The 22,099-nt window shown below is 39.3% G+C and overlaps 1 protein-coding gene across 1 annotated transcript; it reads left to right on the plus strand.

Moving 5' to 3' along the window:
- The first annotated feature begins 10,215 nt into the window (after positions 1-10,215).
- On the plus strand, positions 10,216-19,149 carry SDR16C5 (short chain dehydrogenase/reductase family 16C member 5). The gene is made up of 6 exons (XM_056484690.1): positions 10,216-10,573; positions 13,831-13,962; positions 15,399-15,498; positions 17,124-17,268; positions 18,222-18,344; positions 18,846-19,149. Exons 1-6 carry the CDS (start codon positions 10,247-10,249, stop codon positions 18,937-18,939), a joined length of 921 nt encoding a protein of 306 aa, XP_056340665.1. The 5' UTR covers positions 10,216-10,246; the 3' UTR covers positions 18,940-19,149.
- Positions 19,150-22,099: the final 2,950 nt, after the last annotated feature.

Consider the following 22,099-nt stretch of genomic DNA (forward strand, 5'->3'; position numbering starts at 1 on the left):
AGTTTTTCTTATAGCTTTGTTCCTCAAGCACTACAGTGATCAGCTGGACACAATAAATAAAATTCCTTTTTATACCAACAAGACCATGCCAGAACTTTCAAATTAGAAGCCAAATGAATGGTAAAGTTTTCTGACTCTGGGTTGCTGTGAGAATGAAGAAATTCCTGGAACAGGTTAGCTGGCCCTGAAACCTGTGACACCCCAAGCAGCATACTGTATTTCTGGTCTTTTAAAGCAGAAAAGAGGGATCTTAAAAATCACTCAGAGAACAGTGTAACCATTTCCCTCTCAGAGCCATAATGCTTCCATCCTTCTCTTCAGTTCCCAACAAGATGAGAGATTCAAGCATCACCCATGAGACTCCTCTACACGACTAAACTTTGCAGTCTGGTCTCTTTCTCAAACAGCACTTAGGCAGTGCACAGACTTCACCTCCTCCACTCCCTTTGAAATCCTACTACCTCTTGCAGAAATCCCTTTGTCAGCCTGCACTCACAGCCTTGGATTTAATTTCACCACCCACCACACTGAGGTTTGCTTTCTGCCTCAAACCATAAAAGACTAGTTTAATTGGAGAGTGACTGAGACCTTCAGTTCCAACTGCTAGCTCTGGAGGTTAGGTGGCTGTTCTTAGCTTTTCTGCTTTTAGCATTTTGATCGTGATCCTTTGCTCCCTGCAGTATTAAAAATAGTTCAACGTGTCAGCAGGAATACACTGGCTACATCAAACCTATATCATACCTGTAATTCATTCTATCATAGCTATATTGCAGTTACAAAGCTACATTATTCCATCCACCTGAGAAGGATGGGGAGTTATGGTCCTAGCTGTAAGCAAGGAACAGGGCTGCAAAGCCAACTGTAAATCATTAATCCAAGCATTCAATTACTAATGCCATCAGCCTCATTTAAAGCATTTAAACTGACAGTTGCATATCCAATTAACTGTTGCTATAGAAAATGAAAATGCTTAGAGGTATTTGACAGACAAATCTTTAGTGGCCCAGCAGGGATTTAGACTGAATTTGTTTAATTAGATTGTGACTTTACCTAAATTGATCATTTACTGTAATCCCTGCTGAAACTATGGAATGAAATCTCTCAAGGTTAAATAGTTGTCACAAAATCACTCTGCTAAAAGATTAGTTAAAAGCTCTGTACTGCTTCCTCAGGGAGAAGGATGGCATTTCCTTATGCACAGATCATGAGTGTTAAACCTCTTCATAGTTGTCCATGTCTGTCAGGACATACATGACCTTTACCTCTTGCCTCTCTGGCATTACTCTGTTTCTCAACACAGTCTTCCCCAGCCCATGTGAGTGCTCACAAGAGACCCTGTATTTCCCTAGTTTTTAAATGTTTGCACTGTTCAAATGAATGCACTGGCTTGCACTCCATTTGCAGTAAGATCTCTGTGCATTTGCCACAATTCATCACAATTCCAATCCATATAAAATTATAGGATACCAGATTATGAAAACCACTCCTACAGTCCTATGAGAATCTGCATCTTAACTTTTAGACTTAGTGTCCTGCAAAATATTCTAAAGCACTTATTCAGGCAATGTTTTTTTCTTGAGGAGACAATGACAGCAACAGCACAAATGATAGGCAATTTTTTCTTATCAAAGCAGCTGAAGCAGACAAGCCATATAAGCCTCTCCTAGTACATACAAACCAGAGTTTTTCCATCATGACCTGCAGTATAAATGGGTTTTACTGTGGGACTTTCACCTTTCTCTACATTTTCATCTCTGCAAATAACTAGCTGAAAAGGGCTGAAATTCCATGGGCACCACATTTCTCTATCTAGAAAAATGTTATTTGGAGGTACAACTTTTTTATTTTAATTTTTGTTAATACAGCATATCTGTCATGCTATGACAGCAATTGACACAGTTAATGTGACAAAGTCATTCTCAGAACATGATTAACTGATTCTTTGCCCATCAACCAGAAGAAAAGCTGTCAGCTTCCATCTGAACAGATGCAGTGGAAATTAATCAAAGCAAAGAACTTCTATGGAAGTCGTTGCATGCTTAAACTTTGCTAACCAAGCTGTTGATCAGCAGACTGAACACGGGATGTGTTTCACACCCAGGTATCCATCATACTGAATTTCTCTGTAGCAACTGAGACAAAAAGTCTGAAACAAGGTTCTCAGGCTAGATGAGTTCAGAAGTAATATCTTCTCCCTGTGGATTCTTCAGAGATCCTTTAGACTCCAGGAGTTTCACCATCACTGCATAAAATGAATCAGTCCCCAGCATCATGACCATTCAGAACATGTGGTGCCTGCAAATGCCTTTTAAACTCACCATCCTCATGTCCCAGCACCAAACCTTGTGGCCCCTCAAAAGGCTCAGGTCACTGGTGAAGCATGACCAAAATGGTGACAGCATGACAACAAATCTGCTCTACATTCATATAAATGTGAATACCATCATAATTTCTCAGCATCTTAATGAGAAGAGCATTTAAATTACTAAATTAAATTACTAAACCTTAACCTGAGTCAAAATAAATAGGCATAGTAGTGATAAAGATAAATTCTTAGAGGAAATCCTTTTCTGAATAATATCCCTCACTACTGAAGACACCCCATCCAGTTCTTGCACTGCTTTGAGGTGCTTTTGTGGTTTGCTGGCACTGTTAGGGTACTCCAGTTCTGGTCTCCTGGCTGCTCTTCCTCCTGGGATAATTATTCTCTGGTTAGTCATTTTCAGACTATTTGATTCTTCAAGTTCAGCAGGTGCATTAAGTCACACCTTGAGGAAACCAGCTATTCTAAAACTGCATTTTGTCAGCCTAAATGCCCAGGCATCCATCAGCACATCCCCATCCCCTTTTCACATTCCCCTTTCCACATTCACATTCAAAGTGCCCAATCCAACCCAGTCCCTGATCTCAGAAAGTGGTCTCAGAAACGGGATACTTCTTTCCCATATTCTCAAATACCATCTTTCCTTCCCCTCACTATCAGTCTCCCCATCACTACTATTATTTCCCCATTACTATTTGTGGACACTGCTGAAGGCCTAGGCAAAATCTGCCACGCCTTTTTCTCAAGTTCTAAGTCTTTTTCAGGCCATGAAACTTCCTCAGCCTCAGCTAAATTTTTTTCCCAAGCTAAAAACTCCTTTAATGTAAACACACACCAGAAAAAAAAAAAAAAAAAAAAAAAAAAAACCACCTGCACCACCTGCAAAGTCCATAAAAAAGCAAAAAAAAAAAAAAAAAAAGTGTCTCTTTCTCTAACCAATAATCTGTCTGTATTTTGTTTTGTACAAACTGCCTTATTTAAAGCAATAGCTTCCTTCAATAAATTGCTCTTTCTTGCACCAAGCAAAAAAGTGTCTTGTTGTTGTGTTCTCTTGCCGCTCCATAATCTTTCTTACAGCAACAACTATTAACCTGTACAGCTGCACAGTGACAGTGAATATTTAGTCAGGCTAAAAGAGATCAGGTAACCCATTTACTTTTAGTCCTCAGTACTACCACCACTTAAATAAGAACCCATTTTTTCAGCATACAAGAAAAAATGTAAATTATTAATGAGTACACTCAAATGCTATTATACCTACATGTAAATAAACAACCCATCTTAGTAAAATAGTCCAAATACTTGTCATTCAACTTAAAAAGAGTTAGAGAGGGTTATTTCAGCCTTTCAATTAATTGGGAGGAAGGGAATGCCATTTGACAGGAAGAACTGGTCAGACTACATGCAAAATGACTGTCTGACTAACTTAAAGAGGAGGCTATTCTCCTCCCTGGCTTCTTTTGGGGAATATAATATTTTACTCTGGGAAGCAAGGTTAGTTTTCTACATGTGACAAAAAATTTTATCCTTTTATCGTTTTGTCCCCAAGATACCTGTTTTTTCCCTTGTGAAGATCACAGCCAACATCAGCTTTTTCCCAAATGTTTCATATTTCCAGGGATGTGAGGCTCTGCAGTTTAAATTCCTGAGTGTCTTTGGACTCAGTAATGACAGGCTCTGTGCTCTGTGCCCTCTTCCTAGGGAATGTAGCATCAGCTGTGTGTTTTCACTGGACTGAAGCAGCAGAACCCTGGTGCCCTGCAGCTGGTGCCCTTACACCACACATGACTGTAATCTCTCAGGCACCACACCTGCATACTGCCAGGTCACAGAGCTGGAGCTGCTGAAGCACACACTGCAGCACCTGCTCAGGCACAGGGTGGAGCTGCCCTTTGACTGACATGGTAATTACAGACTGGCAGAACATTAAGCACCTGCAGGGTTAGATGTGGATGCAGATAAGCAACATCTTTGAGGATGAATGTGGCATGCACAGGCCTGCAGAGGGATCCCTGCACAGCTCTAGTGTCTCTGTAGGCTCACTGTAGGATGGCTGAAATCCATTAGCCAAGGATTCTGTACAGTACTGAAAGTTTTCCTTACATGCCTGTAAGTACAAACCCTCCCATAGCTGCAGCAGCCTATAGTTATCCCCTGGATCATGCCTCAGCAGTATTACAACAGCTACCTCATAAAATTAATTTTTAGTTCAGTGGAGATTAAATTAGTTTGGCTGACTGTGTGATGGAGTATATCAAATCAATTAAAAGACGAAAAAAAAACATAGGAAAGGAGGTCATCTGTGCTCCCTACTATTCCTCAGAAAGCAAGCAACTCATGCTTGACACAAGATCCAAGTTTTGTGAGCTAGAACTCCTGTTTTTCTTCATTTATAGGATGCACAGCCACTTCTTGCATATCTCTGATCAGCTTCATCTTGAGATAGGATGAGGGGTTCACTGCAGAGTGCATGCCTGGTGGGTGCTCCATGGTGGTCCTGAGTTTTGGCCAAAGCTGTTAGATCCAAGGGATACATTAAGTTAGTGCTGAGGATTTATTTCCTTCTGATGAATTGATAAAACTATTTTTTTTATTTCATTTAACATAACATAGATGTCTGGTGAGATTTCAGGCTGATGCCTTTGACCTCTATGGATCACAAGCATGTTTTGACACAGGAAACAATTGGAACTTTTCCTGCCATTCTGAAAGTTAAAATTATTGAAACTGGAGAGTTAAGGTTGTCACATACACTGTGTAGTAAGGGATTCCCACTTGTCATCTTGTATTCAACGTTGGATTACTCTAAAAAGTCAATCACATGACTTAATTCACTGTCACAGGCAGACACTATGTGCTTCTTTCTGGGTCCTTATAAACATGGACATTTTGTTTTTATTATATCAATTCACTAACTTCAACAAATGCTAGTGACCTACAGACAGGTTCTTTGTTCTCACCAGTATACCAGTGCTAAACAGTTTGCCTTTTGAGGAATTATGTATATTTGGGAGTTTTTCCTTCTTCTAAATATATAATTGCAAATTGCCACATGATTTCAACAACTACATTAATTGCTAGCACTGATTTGATATCAATGCATTTTGAATGTCAAATAAAATTCTTCCACAAATTCAGCACAGACCTAAAGAACTGTTAGACCCTGCAGAAATCAGTTTTGTCAGAAAATGTTAATATATCACTCGTCTGTATTTCTCAAAGAATTTATTTGTCACATCTGTTTACAGTGGATGAGTGGCTATATTAAATTTTAGAAAGATAAACCCAAGTCATTCAGTTGCCCAGTAAGATAATTATTTATCAAGCACTTTAATAAAGTAATCCTATTATATTAAATCCATATTTTTCTTTTTGGCAGTAGAATTTTCAGTTTTACGTGCTGATTATACACGGATGACTTATTAATATATTGATAAATACTTAATAACTGTTTATTAAAAGCTGTGGGATATAATAATTACCAGTAATTAATAACATATATTTAGAACACCTATTGCAGCTCATGTGTGAAGATACTTTTCGATACCATTCGTCTCAGCACCTTGCAAGTTAGCATCTTCACATTTTTAGTAACAAACAGTATTGCTCAATGTATAGTCCACCAGAAATACTCAAAAGGTCCAGCTGGCTTGAGGACAAGAGTAGTTCTCTAACCCTAACCTTTACAACCAATCAAAAAGACTAATAAAATGAATTATACTTTCAATTCCTATGCATGGCCATTAGTAGTTGTGACAATTTCATGCATCAAACAAGCATATACTCACTGAAACACTGTTATCTTTATCACCTTGACAATTGCAAACATGCCAGAGGATTTACATGATGAGGAAACCTCAGCCAAATCCCTCACTACATGGGTAGATTTTAGCATGTGTGTTTGACTGATTCTTATGCACATAAAGGAAGGATAGTGAATTATTTCAATAGACTTGCTTGATAGACTTGAGAGGCTTAATTTGACATGCCTCTGTGTTGGTTTTGGCTGGAGTAGTTTTCTTCACAGTGGCTGATTTGGGGCTTGGGTTTGGGTTTTTGTGCTGAACACAGCACAATGTAGAGATGCTTTGGTTGTTGCTGAGCAGGACTTGCACAGAGCCAAGGCCTTTTCTGCCTCTCCTGCTGCCATGAGTGCATGGGAGGAGACAGAGACAGGACACGTCACTCCAACTGACCAAGGAGATATTCCAGACCCTGTGGCATCATGTCCAGACAATGTGAGGGGAAGAAAGAGGAGGATGAGGGCCTTTGGTGTGATGACATTTGTTTTCCCAAACAACTATTACACATGATGGGGCTTTGCTGTCCTGGAGATGGCCAAACACCTGCCTGCCCATGGGAAACAGTGAATTAATTCCTTGCTTTGCTTTGCTTGTGTGCACACCTTTTGCTTTCTGTATTAAACTGTCTTTATCTCACTAGTTTTCTAGGTTTTGCACTCCCAGATCTCTCCCTGATCCCACTGGTGGGGAGTGAGCAAACAGCTGCATGGGGCTTGGTTGATGTCAGGTTAAACCACAACAGCCTCTTATGACATCTCTTAACTTCTCATAAAATGGAATGTGTATACAAAGTGTACAGAGGTGAACAGACATGCTGGTGAACTATCATTTTTTGGCATTCTTGGTTGTGTGGTTATCCCTGCTCTTGACATAGTTAGCGATGTACTTTTAACTTTTAGATTGGTCTATTTGTGCATTTGCCCTGTTTCCTAAGTTTAATAGATTTGTTATGATTAAAACAAAGGCCAGACATGTGAAAGTTTGTTACTGGAAGGTCAATAATAAAAATATCACTCACAGAACTATTTCTGTGGCTTCTCTAGCTGCAGCAGTTTTTTGTTGTTAAGGTTTTTTTCTTTCAGTGCAGTCAAATGTGGATGAGTTTCTGGTACAAATTCGAAGCTAATTGCAGAGAAAGATAAGTTTGGGGCAAGTGACCAATTACAGAGCATACATCAGTCAAGAGAATAAGTTTCTGATTGACAACAAAATTCAATGTTTCGAAACTCTGAGACAAAAAGCCACACAAATACTTAATTTCAAAAATGCCAAACAATTCTCTAAAGGAATCATCAAATCTAGCTGGAAGTGAGCAGAATGCAAACTATCCTAAATCACTCTGCATTCCCCAAGACCCTTGTCACTTACCATGTCCACTCTGTACCTCAAGATAACAATGAGCTGTAACATTCCACTACCACACCAAAGTGTCTAGTTCAGGTATATAAATTATTAATCATCATTGTCATTCTCATCACTTACAGGATGATAGCTGGCTGCTCCTTAGGTCAGTTCAGCACAAGAGTGAGGAAGTCATGTGTTTTCATACTTGCCTAAGCACATGCTTTGGAAACAGGATCCTCCTGCCAACTTAGAGCTTACCAAGTTCTGGTTGCAACACCGTTCCTCACCCATGTTGCTCACCTTGAAATGTCATCATAATAAACAAGCATCTTCCTGGCTTTGTTTCATAACCAGGAATTCATTGCTGAATCATTTCAGCTTCTCCTCACCGTAATCTGCTGCTTTTGCCATGTAATTACTGATTGCAGCATGAGACACTTGGAGTTAGGTTACCCACCTATTTTGCATTTCTTGGCACCTTGTTTGGATCCACAGCTCACTGAGGCTTTGAGAACTGCCTTCATCCTCCGTGGGCGTATTTCAGTTCCCCTTTGGCTAGCACCTAAATAGAATATTCAACAGTTAACTGTGCACGGAAACACATTCCTTCCATACAACTGTTTACACTGACAGAGTACAGTTTTCCACCATATTTCTTGGTGTAAATTACATCACATTTTGGGAGCTATCATTTTATCTCAGCTTAACAGAAAAATATCTTATGAATCCTCATAAACTGTAGTTTGAATGGTGTATACAACATAGATGTGTACATCAGAGCACACTGTGAATTTATTCCACTTTTTTCCTTTTATGATTTGCCAATTAGCAAGACCTCTAATGTAACTCATTTGAAATGCGAAGTACACCAAACAAGTAGTGTTCTTTTCATTGCCTTTTTACAAAAAAAGCCAATGTGGTGTGTGGAAGACGTCATGGTGATTGAGACAAGCTGGTGTCTCAAACAGAAGCACATTCTTACGGACCTAGGTATGTATGTGGCTTTCTATTCAAAAATAGTAATGATACAGTGGTGCAGGACTGTATCTTTAGAGTTGGATAATGCATGTATGGGAAACTGAGGGCCCACAAAAGTCATTTTAAAGGTGTGAAATGTTAATCAGGGGATTCACTGATTTAGGGCTCACACTTTTGATCATCATCTGCCTTCTGCTCCCATGCCGGAAAGCCAGAGAACAGTAATTTACGATATAAACTAAGAAGCGTTTAAGAAGTGTTTAACTTTGTACCTCCAGCGAAGCAGCAGCAGAGGGAGGAAAGAACACCTCGGCCAGGGGGGATGGAGCGGCCGGGAGGGATGGAGCGGACAGGAGGGATGGAGCGGCCGGGAGGGATGGAGCGGGCAGGAGGGATGGAGCGGCCGGGAGGGATGGAGCCAGGGGAGCCGGCCGGGCACGGGAGGGACACCGAGACAGCAGCAGCAGCAGCAGCAGCAGCAGCGGGATGTCCCGGCTGGGAGAGGGCGCTGCCGCCCGGCAGGAGCCCTGGGAATCGCTGGGAAGCTCCCGCAGCCGCCCAGCCGGGAAGCGCCGCCCGCCCGGCCCGCAGCCCGCACTCCCGGGCCGCCCCCGCACGGAGCCGGGCCCTGGGGCGGGATGGGCAGGGCCAGCCCAGCTCAGCCTGGTCCGGGCCGGCTGGCGGCTGCGGGACAGTCGGGAGCCGGCGGTGAGTGCGGCGGGACCGGGCGCAGAGAAGGGACGAGGATGTGACTGCTGGGGCAGGGCCGGGAGGGACCGTAGGTCCTACCCTATCCTATCCTATCCTATCCTATCCTATCCTATCCTATCCTATCCTATCCTATCCTATCCTATCCTATCCTATCCTATCCTATCCTATCCTATCCTATCCTATCCTATCCTATCCTATCCTATCCTCTATCCTATCCTATCCTATCCTATCCTATCCTATCCTATCCTATCCTAATCCTATCCTATCCTATATCCTATCCTAATCCTAATTCCTATCCTATCCTATCCTATCCTATCCTATCCTATCCTATCCTATCCTATCCTATCCTATATCCTATCCTATCCTATCCTATATCCTAGCCTAGCCTAGTCTATCCATCCTATCCTATCCAACCCAATCCACCAGGATGGTTTGAGATCTTCTTCTCCTGAGCCTCTGCTGTCCCGTCCCAAACACTATAAAGGGAGTGGTGCTGCCTAATGCAGGATGAACAGCAATGCTCCCAAGTGCCAGGCTTTTCCCTGGGGCTGGTCAGTTGCTGGCAAATGGGAATAATACGTGGTGTGATTTCAGCCGCACGCTGCTGGAAAGTACACACGGCGTGGGAACATCCCAGTTGCCTGGCTTCTGAAACAGGTCACATTTCCTGCTAAGAAGGACACCTTCCTTCCTAAGGTTGATATCACACCAGTGTGTTCAGTACTTTTTTGTTCAGCTAGCATCACCTTGCTGTGAAAGCAAAGTGCTCTACAGCTACTGCTGCAACATACCTGCCTAAAATGTATATTCCTAAACGATTTTAAAAACGGAGTTGGAAGCTGAGGAGCCCTGGTTGAAAGAGGTCCATAGGATCTAGAGGAAGACATTTGCTCTAATCCTACTAGTAAGGCAGCTTTCACAAAAAAATCTTTAATAATGCATTTTTCACCTGCACAGAAGAGCACTGCAAAAGAACTTGCTGTTTGAAGGTCAACCTCTTCTTTCTTTCAGTCAATACCCTGCTATTGTAACGTATTGTGTTCCTGCGTTTGCACAACAGAAGACTGGCGCTTGTACCTGAGAAATCATGTTCAACTTCAGATGCATCCATAAGTTACTACAGTACCTGAAATTTTTAATTTTTTTACTTATCGAGAACGCCTTCTGTTTATTTTCTCTACGCAAAAAATGTTATGCTGGTGAAATAGTACTTATTACTGGCTCTGCAAATGGGATTGGAAGGCAAGTTGCCTTAAAGCTGGCTCCTTTGGGAGTAACCTTGGTTCTTTGGGACATTGATGATGAAGGCAACAAAGAAACAAGCAGATTAGCGCAGCAAAATGGAGCTAACCGGGTGTTTGTCTACCACTGCGACTGCAGCAATAGGGAGGATGTCTATGAACAGGCAGACAAGGTAAGATCCGCATTTTTGCTTCTTTTTAATAGAATATCCTACAGAGTTTATTGCTGTTTATTGCTAGAAACCATACTATTCCCTAGAGGGAAATAATCATGTAGAGCAATGTATTCTCCTTTAGAATAGTTTCTAGATTAAACTGAAACTATAGTTGCTACAAAGTAACAGTTTAATCAGTTCTGTTGAGATTTATCCACTTCTGTTCTTCATTGTGACATGGGAATGTTTAGATTAAGAGCATGGTGAAACATGCAGCAGAGATTTTCTCCATGTATTAATCTATTTAGGCTTTCAGAGTTCTTTAAGATACCAATATATAATTTAAAAAGAAAAGAACAATCAGTGGATATTATAAAAGGGGGGTTCTTTCCTTTGCCTATTTGTTTTAGGAAACTGGAGTTCTTTTAAGGGTGATTTGGGATGTAATGTTTTCAGACATCATTAGGATGTGGCTGGTCTCCAGTCAAATCAATGATTTAGTGTCAGTTCCTTTCTTTGATGAATACAGGTGGAAAATAAGGCAAAGAAGGGCTCAATTTACAGTGAATCTCTTCTGCTGTGCTGACACAGCTTTGTGAACTATTGCCTTATTGTGATTATTGTCAGAGTTCAGAACTGGACATTGAAATAGCTTGATTTATTTTTACCTTTCCTTAAACTGCCAGAAACTTCTTTTCAGTGTAACTTCACCTAAAATCCAGTTAGCCACTCTGCAACTTCAGTGTAAACTTCTGTTAAATTCTCAGTGTATGTGCTTATATACATGTGCTTATACTCTTACGTCACATCTTTGACATTCTATGTCTGCAGGCATACATCAGAGGAATTAGCTAAATTATTTTATGATGTGAATGTTGATAGATTGTTTCAGAGTAGATTTAAAATGTAACATTAATTTTCTATGAGTTGTGGGTGGAAAGATGAAGACAAGGGGGGGGCTCAGCTCTTTGTTTTGTGGCTGCTGTTTCTAGCTTTAACCTAATCATATTAAGTCTTTCTAAGCAAGGTTATGAAAGTTTGAAACAACTTTTTTCCTCAAGAAATGTTCCTGTGGAAAAGTACTTCTAAAAGGTGAATTGAATTCAGGAACTGTAAGTATCTGGAACTGCAATTCTCATGCTTGCAAATCAGAAAGGATTTCTTTTACCCACACTCTTAAATAGCATGAGGGCCACAGCTCACTCACACTGTAAAGAAAAAAGAAACATTTTGAAATTATTTGTTTGCTCTTACTTTAGCAGAATCTCAAAAGGTTTGTCTTGTGCTCCCCAGTAATTTTTGATGTCCAAACACATTAACCAAATCAACCACGGGATTCCAGCCTGCAGAATTTGCTGTGCCCAAATCAGCAAACACAGTTCTGAAGTGCACAGACTGACCTGCCAACAGAAACTTAAAGAGCAGTTCAAAATTTAAAAATTGCTGTTAAGGTGTCAAATTATTGTTAATAACAGCAACATATTCACAGATACTTGTATGTATTGTTCAGTCCTGGTAGAGACAGAAATCTTCTTAGAAGAAGAGTTTTTCAACTGTGGCTCTCCTCTACTCTTGGAAATACCTGCATATTTTTCATTGGTAATATGAAAAAGCTTGAGCTTAGACACAGAAGAGAAAGCAATAGCAAGAAATTTAAATTAATTTCTTTTATTTGGTATACTCACTGCTGAAAAGCATAAGTATTTTCCCATAATCTAAGTATTGTTTCTAGGAAACAAAAGAGACCATTGAGATCTCTAAAGAAGAGGTTTTAGAACAAACTGGTCAAGTGAACAAGAACTAATTTTCTGAAAAAAGAGGTGTCCACCCGGGAATTCTGAAGGAATTAAACATGGATCTGGTGGGCTAGAAATGCAGAATGTGTCTTTTTCTATAATAGATGATCAAGCATAGTAAATCTGCCAGTCTTAAAGGGCACTTGAGAGAACACATACACACTATGAACCTCTCTTTTAGAAATCTAGTAAAAATTATGATAACAGAAGAATTAAAGGACACCTAAAAAATACATAATGTAGAATAATCAGCTTGACTTTTTCTAAATGGAAGCCAAGCTTCACACATATTTTGTAGTAGTGAGTAAACAGGACAGCCTATGCCATGATAAATAAAATGCTGCCATTGATGAAGACATGTTGCCATGATAAGAAAAAGAGGATCATCATATGGCCTGACTAAAAGAGTGGGGAAAAGTAGACGTGTTCCTCAAAGGAAGAATTGAGTATTCCTGCCATACTGAACAGTGTCTAGATTTGCATTCATTTATGTAGGTGGAAAGGTGCAAGTATCTGAGCCCTACTGTCAATGAGAAGGCCTGAACCTGGCACAGCTGGAGAAATATCAAACAAATCTTCACTGAATGCTAAGGCTCCCTCAGAGAGCCAAAGGAAGGTCAGATGTTGGGACACCAGATCCAATCACCTGTTTCCAAATTGCCAGACAGCAGCACACGTGGGATTTTAACATTTTTGTAGCCATAATATAATGTTTGAGACCTCAGATAATCATCCACCTTTAGCAGAGAAATCTGTGAGACTGATTCTTCATACTATAAGTAAATCTTGGCCATCTGCTTTGATATAAATCCAAATCATGGAACAAAATATTTTGATTTTCTTTTTGAAAACCTAAATGGAGCTAATGATGATTTTATCTACCTATTTTATGGTAGATGCCATTGTGCTCAGAGGATTGGTATCCCCCAGTTATCTGAGCTGAATTCATTCCAGTTCAGTAGAAACTATATAGAAAAGGGGTTGAGCAGGCTTGGCAGAGGAATGCAGGTTCTTACAATACCAAAGATAGGGGACTGGAAATATTCAGATTGCAATCAAAGCGTGCTCACAGTGCACACTAAAGCTTCATAATATTTGATCTTTGGGTTTTGTGGAAGCCAAAAGTATTCTGGAGTTCAGGGAGCAATTAGACAAATCTGGGGAGAGGGGCAGGTTGGAGAATCACTGGGATATATTAAAGACAGTGATATAGCTCTCTCAGAATATCTGAAGTTGAAGCATGTGAAAAGTTGAGACCTTAGAGCCTGGATCCTTTTTTCATTGCTTTCCACCATGAGACAAGGGCTGGGGGGCTTAGAAGGACCTTTGATCTGATGCAATACAACTGTTCTTGCATACTTATTTTTCGATACATATCGATAATTGTAAATATTACTGAACATTCTCATAAATGAAGCACAAGAGGCAAGGATATCTTCTAAAGCTTTCTGTTTATCTTTTTTTTTTCTTTTTATTCAGGTTAAAAAAGAAGTAGGGGATGTTACTGTTCTAATCAATAATGCTGGCATACTAATTGGGAAAAAGTTCTGTGATCTTACAGATGAAGATTTTGAAAAGACCCTCAGAATCAACTTCTTTTCTCAAGTCTGGGTAAAGTTTTTGTGAGTTTTTTACTCCTGAGTGAACAAAAGGTACAGACAAGTAGTTTGGTGTTAAAACCACAATGGTGGCATCTACCTTAAAAACTCAGCTAGCAATAGGGATGTGAAGGACCTTGACTGGGGCAATACATGTTTTCATGATCATCCTGTAACTGGAGACAGTCTCTCCAGTATGTCTCAGTAATGTTAACCCAAACCTGCCTGGGCACTCTGGTAAATCAAAGTTTGTGCAGCTGTATCATGAAACACGCCCTACCTGCAACAGCTGAGGTTGAAGGCAGTGCTGACATGATGGCATGTGACTTCTCTGCTCCTTTTGTTTCCTGGCATCTGACAGCTTTGCCTGAGAGACTTGCAGCATTCAGGGACACACAGCCACAGTTTACTGGCAGACTGAGCAGTGTTACATCTGGAGTTGGGCACCATGGTTTTAAAGGTCTCTTCCAGCCTAAATGATTCCATGATTTTATGCTGCACATGTTGGTCTTCAGGCTATGGTTTGATTTGTAGTCACCATCGGATTGAAGCTTTATTAATTTGTTTTGATTTTTTTTACCTCTGAAGGAATTCACAATTATTTGGGGTCTCAGTAGGTTTAGGATGGCTTTTTTGTGAGACAGTTACTATTGCCCCCTCTTGCACTTTTTGTGTATATGCCTGAGTGAACAGCCTGCATCGGGAAACAATAGAGCTTGGCAACTCCTTGTAAAAAGGCAGTTTTCAATGGAAAATCATTGCAGATAGAAATTCTCTAAGCACTCCCCAGCCACGCTGCATCGTTCTTCCAAATACTTGAGGAAAACAGACTGGGAGAGGTGTTCTCCCTGACAAGTCTGTAGAAACCCAGGGCAGGAGGAAAGTGATGTACTAGGCATTCACATCTGGAGTCTAATAGGATTCCTCAGCTACTGAAAAAAAATTGTTGCTGCTCTCATCTCTTATTTTTTCCCTCCCCCTTTGTAAAACACTAGTGTTCTTCCCAGTAAGCATCACCCACAGTGGTGTCCTGGAGAGCTGGAATTGTCAGGCAGCCCAGCTTGTAACAAAAAGGGCCCACAGACAGCGGAACTCTCTTCATGTCTTGACTTCTGGCTCCCTCTTGTGTACCAAACCTTCAGCGACAGTCAAATTGTGAGGAACCAGGAAAGCAGTGAAAATATAAACACTGCCACTTTTAATAATATGATTGTAATCCTGTTAGATCTTCAGACAGAGGGCAGTCATTCAAGGAAATGTTGTCTCTCATTTAAAAATTGTTACAGAGATAAAATGTCATTTGGGCTTCTTGTGTATTGAAGACCCAGAAAGCAAGTGGGGATAAAAGACCCAGAAAGACCTTTGTATCACCTAATTTTGGAATGAAACATTTTTGCTATGCCTATTTATAAGGGATATTTTAAAATAAATATATTTGTATTCTTTTAGACTCTCAAGGCCTTTCTTCCAGCCATGGTGGCCTGTAACCGTGGGCACCTGATTAGCACAGCCAGTGCAGCTGGATTAATGGGACTCTACAGGTTATCAGGTAATTATTATCAACTGCCATTACAAATTAGATCTACATACTAATCAGTTCCCTTGGACACCTCAGAAATGCTTGGCTTTGGCAGCCTGCACTGACAAGGACCTGTGGGTGCCAAAGGTGATGGTGTGCTGGAGTGTGATGGTGCCATGTGCCTCAGCAGAGCTCTCTGCAGATTTCACTGTCTGGTTATCTAACACTTTCTCATGACAGCTTTTCTGCAGGTGAGTGTTCAGAGACCTGAGACACACAGGGGTTATACCTGGAACTACACATTCAGTTGGAGTACGGTTTTTCAAGTGCAGAAAGCATTTTGGCAGAACTTTCAATAAAATTAATTTGAATTAAGTGTGATTTAAGCTATTAAAAGCTAAGTATTCTCAGCTGTTTCCCTCAGGAGAGCAGTCTGCTAGTCTAGACTATTTCATCAGTCTGGGTCTGCTGCCCAGTCTCTCCTCAAGCCTCTCTTACATGTTGATTGTATCTCTGAGGTCACCCTATGAGAACTTGAACTTCAGTGTAATAAGGATCTCTTGTTTCTTCTGCTGATTGATGGTGTTACTGTAGTGTTTATTTGCCACCTGTTACCTAGGGGTTTCCTTGATATAATACCAATATTTGGTATTGGTAATATAAGTCACATTCAACTTTCATTTTTAAGACTCTTGGGAGTGGGCCTTCCCATCCATGCATTATAACATTTTGCACCTTAGTTATGTATTTTTTTAGGTTGTGTGCTTCCATCATTCACTGCAAGTGAACTCCTGAAGAATAGCAAACTACTTCTGATGCCAGTCTTGGGAGTCTTTTAGCAAAATTGGATTTCATTGTATCTAACAACTCTTTTCACACACACTTGAAAAAGTTTTGGGAAATAACATGTAAGGCACTATATTAAATTCGTTTCTGAAAACTGGAAAACTGTAGAATAATTTGTGCAGGTGGCAATCTCTCAAGGTCTCTTGCTCCATATCCCCAGACAAAAACAGGCCCAGCTTAGGTCAGGTTGCACAGAGCTGTGTGAGGGCAAGTTTTGATTATCTCCAAGGATGGGGCTCCATATATTCATCAAACAATTAAAATCGGATGAGTTTCAGTCTTCCTGGGCAAATAAAATGGTATTGCAGTTGCAGAGCAAATCAGAAGCAATGGGCTGAAGCAGAATTTATAAGTAGGGTGGTTTTATTTTACCACTAGAAGTAGTTCTTTCTGAAATGTAACCTGTGATATTATGACATGTTGAAGACATTCTGAACTGAAAGAATGCCTGGTTGGTAAATGAGTATCTGGAAACCTACAGAAAATGCTGAATAAGCTCATTTGCCTATATCTTTCTATAGTGCACTGAAAAAAAAAAAAAACCAAACAAAAAAAAAAAAAAAAAAAAAAAAAACCAACAAAAAAAAAAAAACTTTATCCTTAGGCAACTGTGCATCATTCATGGGAAGTGCCATTAATCTCCAGAGTTAGGATCACCAATATGCTTCAAATACTAATTACAAGACTGTCAATGATAGAATTAAATGACATTGTGACTTAAATAGCATTACAAATAATTCAATTCTGTATATAGCTTTTACCGTGGTGCTTTTAAAATTTTGGATATTTCTCTTTTCTTCACTTTCTAGATTATTGTGCAAGTAAGAGTGCAGTCATTGGAATGATGGAAGCCATAAATTCAGAACTGTACCACGGAGGAAAACGCGACATTAAAACCACAATCATTTGCCCTTATTTTTTGAGTACTAGGTTAAGCAAAGGCTTCAAAAGCAAGTAAGTAAAGCTTAGATTTGTCTATTTCATATGTAAAATATAATTGCCACTCACTGGGTATATCATATTCAGGTTTTGGTTGGTGGATTTGATTTTCAATTCAGTATTTTTTCCCCATTGGCACTGACAACTATGACTTCTGACATAAAGAAATGCAAGTCTTGCATACAGTCAATAATGAGAACTGTGTAACAACCTCACAGTCAATGAACAGTTGGGGATACACAGCAATATTGAAGGGTTAAGGGAACCTTAATTATCAGGAGAGTGCTGATGTTCTCTGCCCTGAGTAATTTTGGCAGTGTAATTACAGTTATGGCTGTCAGGATACCCATGACCTGTGCTTATTAGCTGTGCCCTGCTGTCTGTGCTGGAGGTACTGTACTTCTGAGTGAGAACAGCTGTGGTGATGGTATCTGGTGGGTGGCTCTGTGATGCAGTGATGGGAGAGGCTGCAAGCACTGAGAGAGCCATTGCAGGAGCGCATCACCAGTGATTTTGGTTTTTCAGTGCTGTGCTCCGGCTTGCACCATTTATCATTGTGCAGCAGTGTGTGTTTGCAGAGCAGAGCCCTTCTCCTGGCTGGTGACAAATCTGGTCCTGGTCCATTTGGCTGTCACCTCAGCATTTACAGCAGAAAAGAACTGCTGGAGAGCAATGATGCATAGAACAGCACAGAGTATGGCTAAGCCTGGAAGTTTCCAAAGCTGCAGTCAGTGTGGGCATCAATTTCGTTGTGGTCAGCTTACAAAAAAGTCATTAAATTCACAGCATCATCAAAGTGTTTTCAATTTATTTTGATGATAGCACAAACAAAAAGTTTGGAGATTCCTTCTCAAGACTATTTGAAGGGAAAACGGGAAATGCATAAATTATTTAATTATGTATGTGTGTGTGTTTATCTTGAAAGTAAAGTTTTATAATTTCATAACCCCTTTTTTCTTGTTTTACAGGAGACCCTGTTTGTATCCTGTTTATGATCCAGAGTATGCAGCTAGCAGGATAGTGGATGCAATTAAAAAGGAAAAATTTTATCTGATCATGCCTCCAGCTGTATACTTACTTGGACTCAAAATGTAAGCATGTGACTTATCTTCTAGCATTACCTTCTTTCCTTTGTCATATGCCTGTAAAATCAGCAGGAAAGTTTAGTTGAAACAGTCCTTTAGTTAATATTACTGCAGTCAATCTAGTTATATGTTCCCAATTTTAAAGAAACAGCAGGTTTGGTTTTTTAATAGTCTAGGTGAATAACATTCCTCTGGCCTCTTCTGCCTCTAAGAAATGTTTTAAGCTGAATTTGGTATAGAAACTACAAAAAATTTCCCTGAGATGGTACACAGGGAGCATTGCCTGGTCTAGTACTGTCTGCTTCCAGTCCCTGCCACCATGGCAGGCTGGGCTTTCACAAAATATCTTGGTCTGTCATTCATTTTCCTGATTTGTAACATTGAAGTGCCAAATGTGCTACGGCCAGATGTTAGAAGTACTGAGCACATATAATGTATTTGTCATTTCTTTATTTATAGAGTACCTTTTAGGGAAAAAATAGGCTAATTCAATCTTTGTCTCATCAGTTTCCTTCCTAGAAAAGTAGTGTTATTCCTCGAGTCTTACGTTAAGTTCCCTGAGAGCATGGAAGAAGCCTATGGCCAGAAGAAAAAAGATTGAAACAAAAAGTATTCTGAAGACCTCAAGTGCCATCAAATTGTAAACATTTGCAGTAAAAAGTAATTTTAAATCATATTTATTCCTTGACAAAAAATTTACTTCTTTTATGCTATTTTACGTTGATCAGCGTGCCATTTAATTCTTCACAACTGTCTTTTAAGTTTTTATGTTTGGCAATTTTCTGAGAAATTTTTGAAAAATCACTAAAATTCAAAATTAATTTGGTATTATGTTGAGTGATCAAGTAACAACTTTGCATGGACTGTACTGTTTTCAGGCTGAAACTTCAATGAGGTATCCTGTTAATGTGGAACACAATTCCATTGTAAATCATGGAATAATAAAGACAGGAGGAATACCTCATTTATTCTTGGAAAATTATGGGTGAAATCTCTCCTTGTATTTGGAGAGAAGCCACACCCATGTTCTTCAACCTAAAGGTCCAAAAGAATTTAAAAAAATCCCCAATACCAGAAGTTTGGAGATTAGTTACAAAAAATATGTGCTGGTATTTAATTGATAGAAGTCAATCCTCATGTAAATTTTCAGAAAATGTGAACCTGAAATGTTCATAATTGGCTTAATTTAAAAACAAATAAATAAACTGCATAGCAGAATAGTGAATCTACAAAGCCTAGCTTATAAAACCCTAAGGAATTACAGAGAACATTTAACCGTCATCTATTGACCATGTTTGTCATCATAATTCAATTGGAATTAACTAAACTCATACTTACAAGCTCCCAGATACAAATAGTTATGAGTACACACTATTGAAATCCCTGTGTTTCCAAAGTATGCATGCATTCAATAAATTCTTTCATGTTCCTGTAGATACTACAGGGAAGCTTTTCTCTGAGAGGAGGAAAAAGCTATCTGAAGTTTGGCTCTTCAGAGACTTGCTCTCTTTGGAAAGAAGGATTTATTGATTTATATTAATTAAAACTCTCTAGGTGATGAGTAATTAAATATTATTTTCTTCTTATTAATGGGACAGCAAAGTCTAAATTGCTTCCTGAAAATACCCATCGTTTTATCAATTGCAGGCAAATACATTGAGTATTGGGATTCCCTTTTTGCATGAATGTTACTATTTGCCTCTAGATCTATGAACATTTTTAAAGTATGGTTACAGGAGTCAATGCAAATTGACATGACATCATGTTTGTGACTATACTGTGGGCCTGAACATCTTAATGTATAATTTCATTCCTGGTGCTGCAGAGCTTAAGAGCAGGGCTCACGAGGTGAGAAAAATATATTTAAAACTGATTTGTGAAACGACCTCACACTTGAAGTAGTATCACACTCTAGTGACATTAATATATGGTGGGCTATCCATTATTTAACTGTTAAAGGTTTCAGGATTAAATATTTGCAGGCAAGGAGCTCACTTTTCAGGATGCCTTTCTTATTTTCAGTTTTTTTAACTAAAGTATATCAATCTTACAACTTACATCTGCAGTTGTAAGTTCACCAACCATATAGGGAGGACATGAGAATATTAAGAACAATGTACCCTGTTTTCTAAGCTGTATTTCACCTATTCTGCACAGCCACCCTGCAAAACCTTATTCTGTATTGCAGCAACCTCAGCCAAGGGCTCTCTTGGCTCCATATTCTATTCAGGCTAATCTGCTTGTCTCAGAAAGGAATTTGTAAAGCTTATACTTTCTAAGTCTCACAGTGATCTGTTAGATCTTCTTATCAGTCCTAGAAATTAGTAACACACTCTTTTGTCTGAAATTACCAAGAAAATAGTTTCAGGATTTGGGGTTGTGTGGTGGTGGTTGTGGTAGTGTTGGTGGTGGTGTTTAGGGGGAAGAAGTTTCTCTTTTTCATACAGAAAATAAGTGTGATAGATCCAGTAATACAATTCATAAACTGTAATTCATGAACCGTAAGCCAAAACCTTCCCATTAAAGTTTATAAGATGCATTCGAATGGTGTTCCTGGTTTTTTTAATAGAAAATTGTCTTCATATTTCAAAATATAGTGGCACTTAAGAAGTATCTCAGAGTTATCAACAACTCCTGAGTATTGTGTCCTGTCTCTCTTTGAGGATTTAATCTTATTTGTAATTCCTCCATGACAAAACCATTTTAACAGGGGAAATTCTGTTACCACAGGAGCTGCAAATGAGACTGGAATACAGGTTATCTTAATTTTTCTCATTTTTTTCACACTCCTTTTTCTCTGCAAAACTGATGAAGAAAAGCCTGTTTTGCTGTATCAGTAGTGAGATAATCTGTGATGTCAGTTTCTTGCTCTTGTTTATGCCCATTGATACAGCATAGCTCTTCAGATCACATTTTCCATATAAAGGAAATTGCAGTATTGAGTATCTTAGGAAGAACATTATCAATTCAAATTATAAGCATTTTGAGAAAGAAACATTTTAATTATTCTGTGTCACTTTGTAATCTCAATCTTTGAATAAACCTTAGAGGCAATATGGTGCAACTTTAATTTCTCATTTATTTCATTCTTCTACATTACTTAGTTCCTCTTTTACTTCAGAGTTTAATGTTTCCACCCAAAATCATTGTGTTCCCTGTTCATTATTACAGCTTTTTATAGATGCTCAAGATCATCATTTATATACTTAAGCATGTAATAAAAGCCCAGAGACACTGAGATGCAAGTTGCAGCAAATCATAGAAGCTTTCCCAGAAATTCTGATATCTTGTTCTGCTTTATCGCCTGAATTGCCGTTGCCCCATTAAATTTGAAAACATTCCATATAAACCACCGTCTTTATAAAGGCCGGATCACCCTTTATGATTTTAGAAGGATGGGTTTTATAGAAGACACTCTAAGAATACTCAGAGCTAATTTGAGGCTAGTTTCATATACTAAAATGAAAGATATATTTCCCAATCCTGCAATATTTGAAGTGTTTTTCATTAGTAACTTGTATTTTCTCAGCCTCTCTCTCGAAATATGTTCAGTTCACAGTTCCCACAGGTTATGGGACAATTGTGGAGGGATAGATTTGATACTGGAAGTCAGGAAATTCCCTGTTTGTCTGTCACTACCTTTATCTTTGACCTAACTTGTACCCTGAGAAACATAACAAATAGTGAAAACTGCATAAACTATGTGTAAGTGTATGCTGTCCCTCTTTCATAATTACCTGCCCTGGGAAAAGGAGGCTTCA

The sequence above is a fragment of the Oenanthe melanoleuca genome, chromosome 2 (assembly GCF_029582105.1).
Source record: "Oenanthe melanoleuca isolate GR-GAL-2019-014 chromosome 2, OMel1.0, whole genome shotgun sequence".
Taxonomy (NCBI): domain Eukaryota; kingdom Metazoa; phylum Chordata; class Aves; order Passeriformes; family Muscicapidae; genus Oenanthe; species Oenanthe melanoleuca.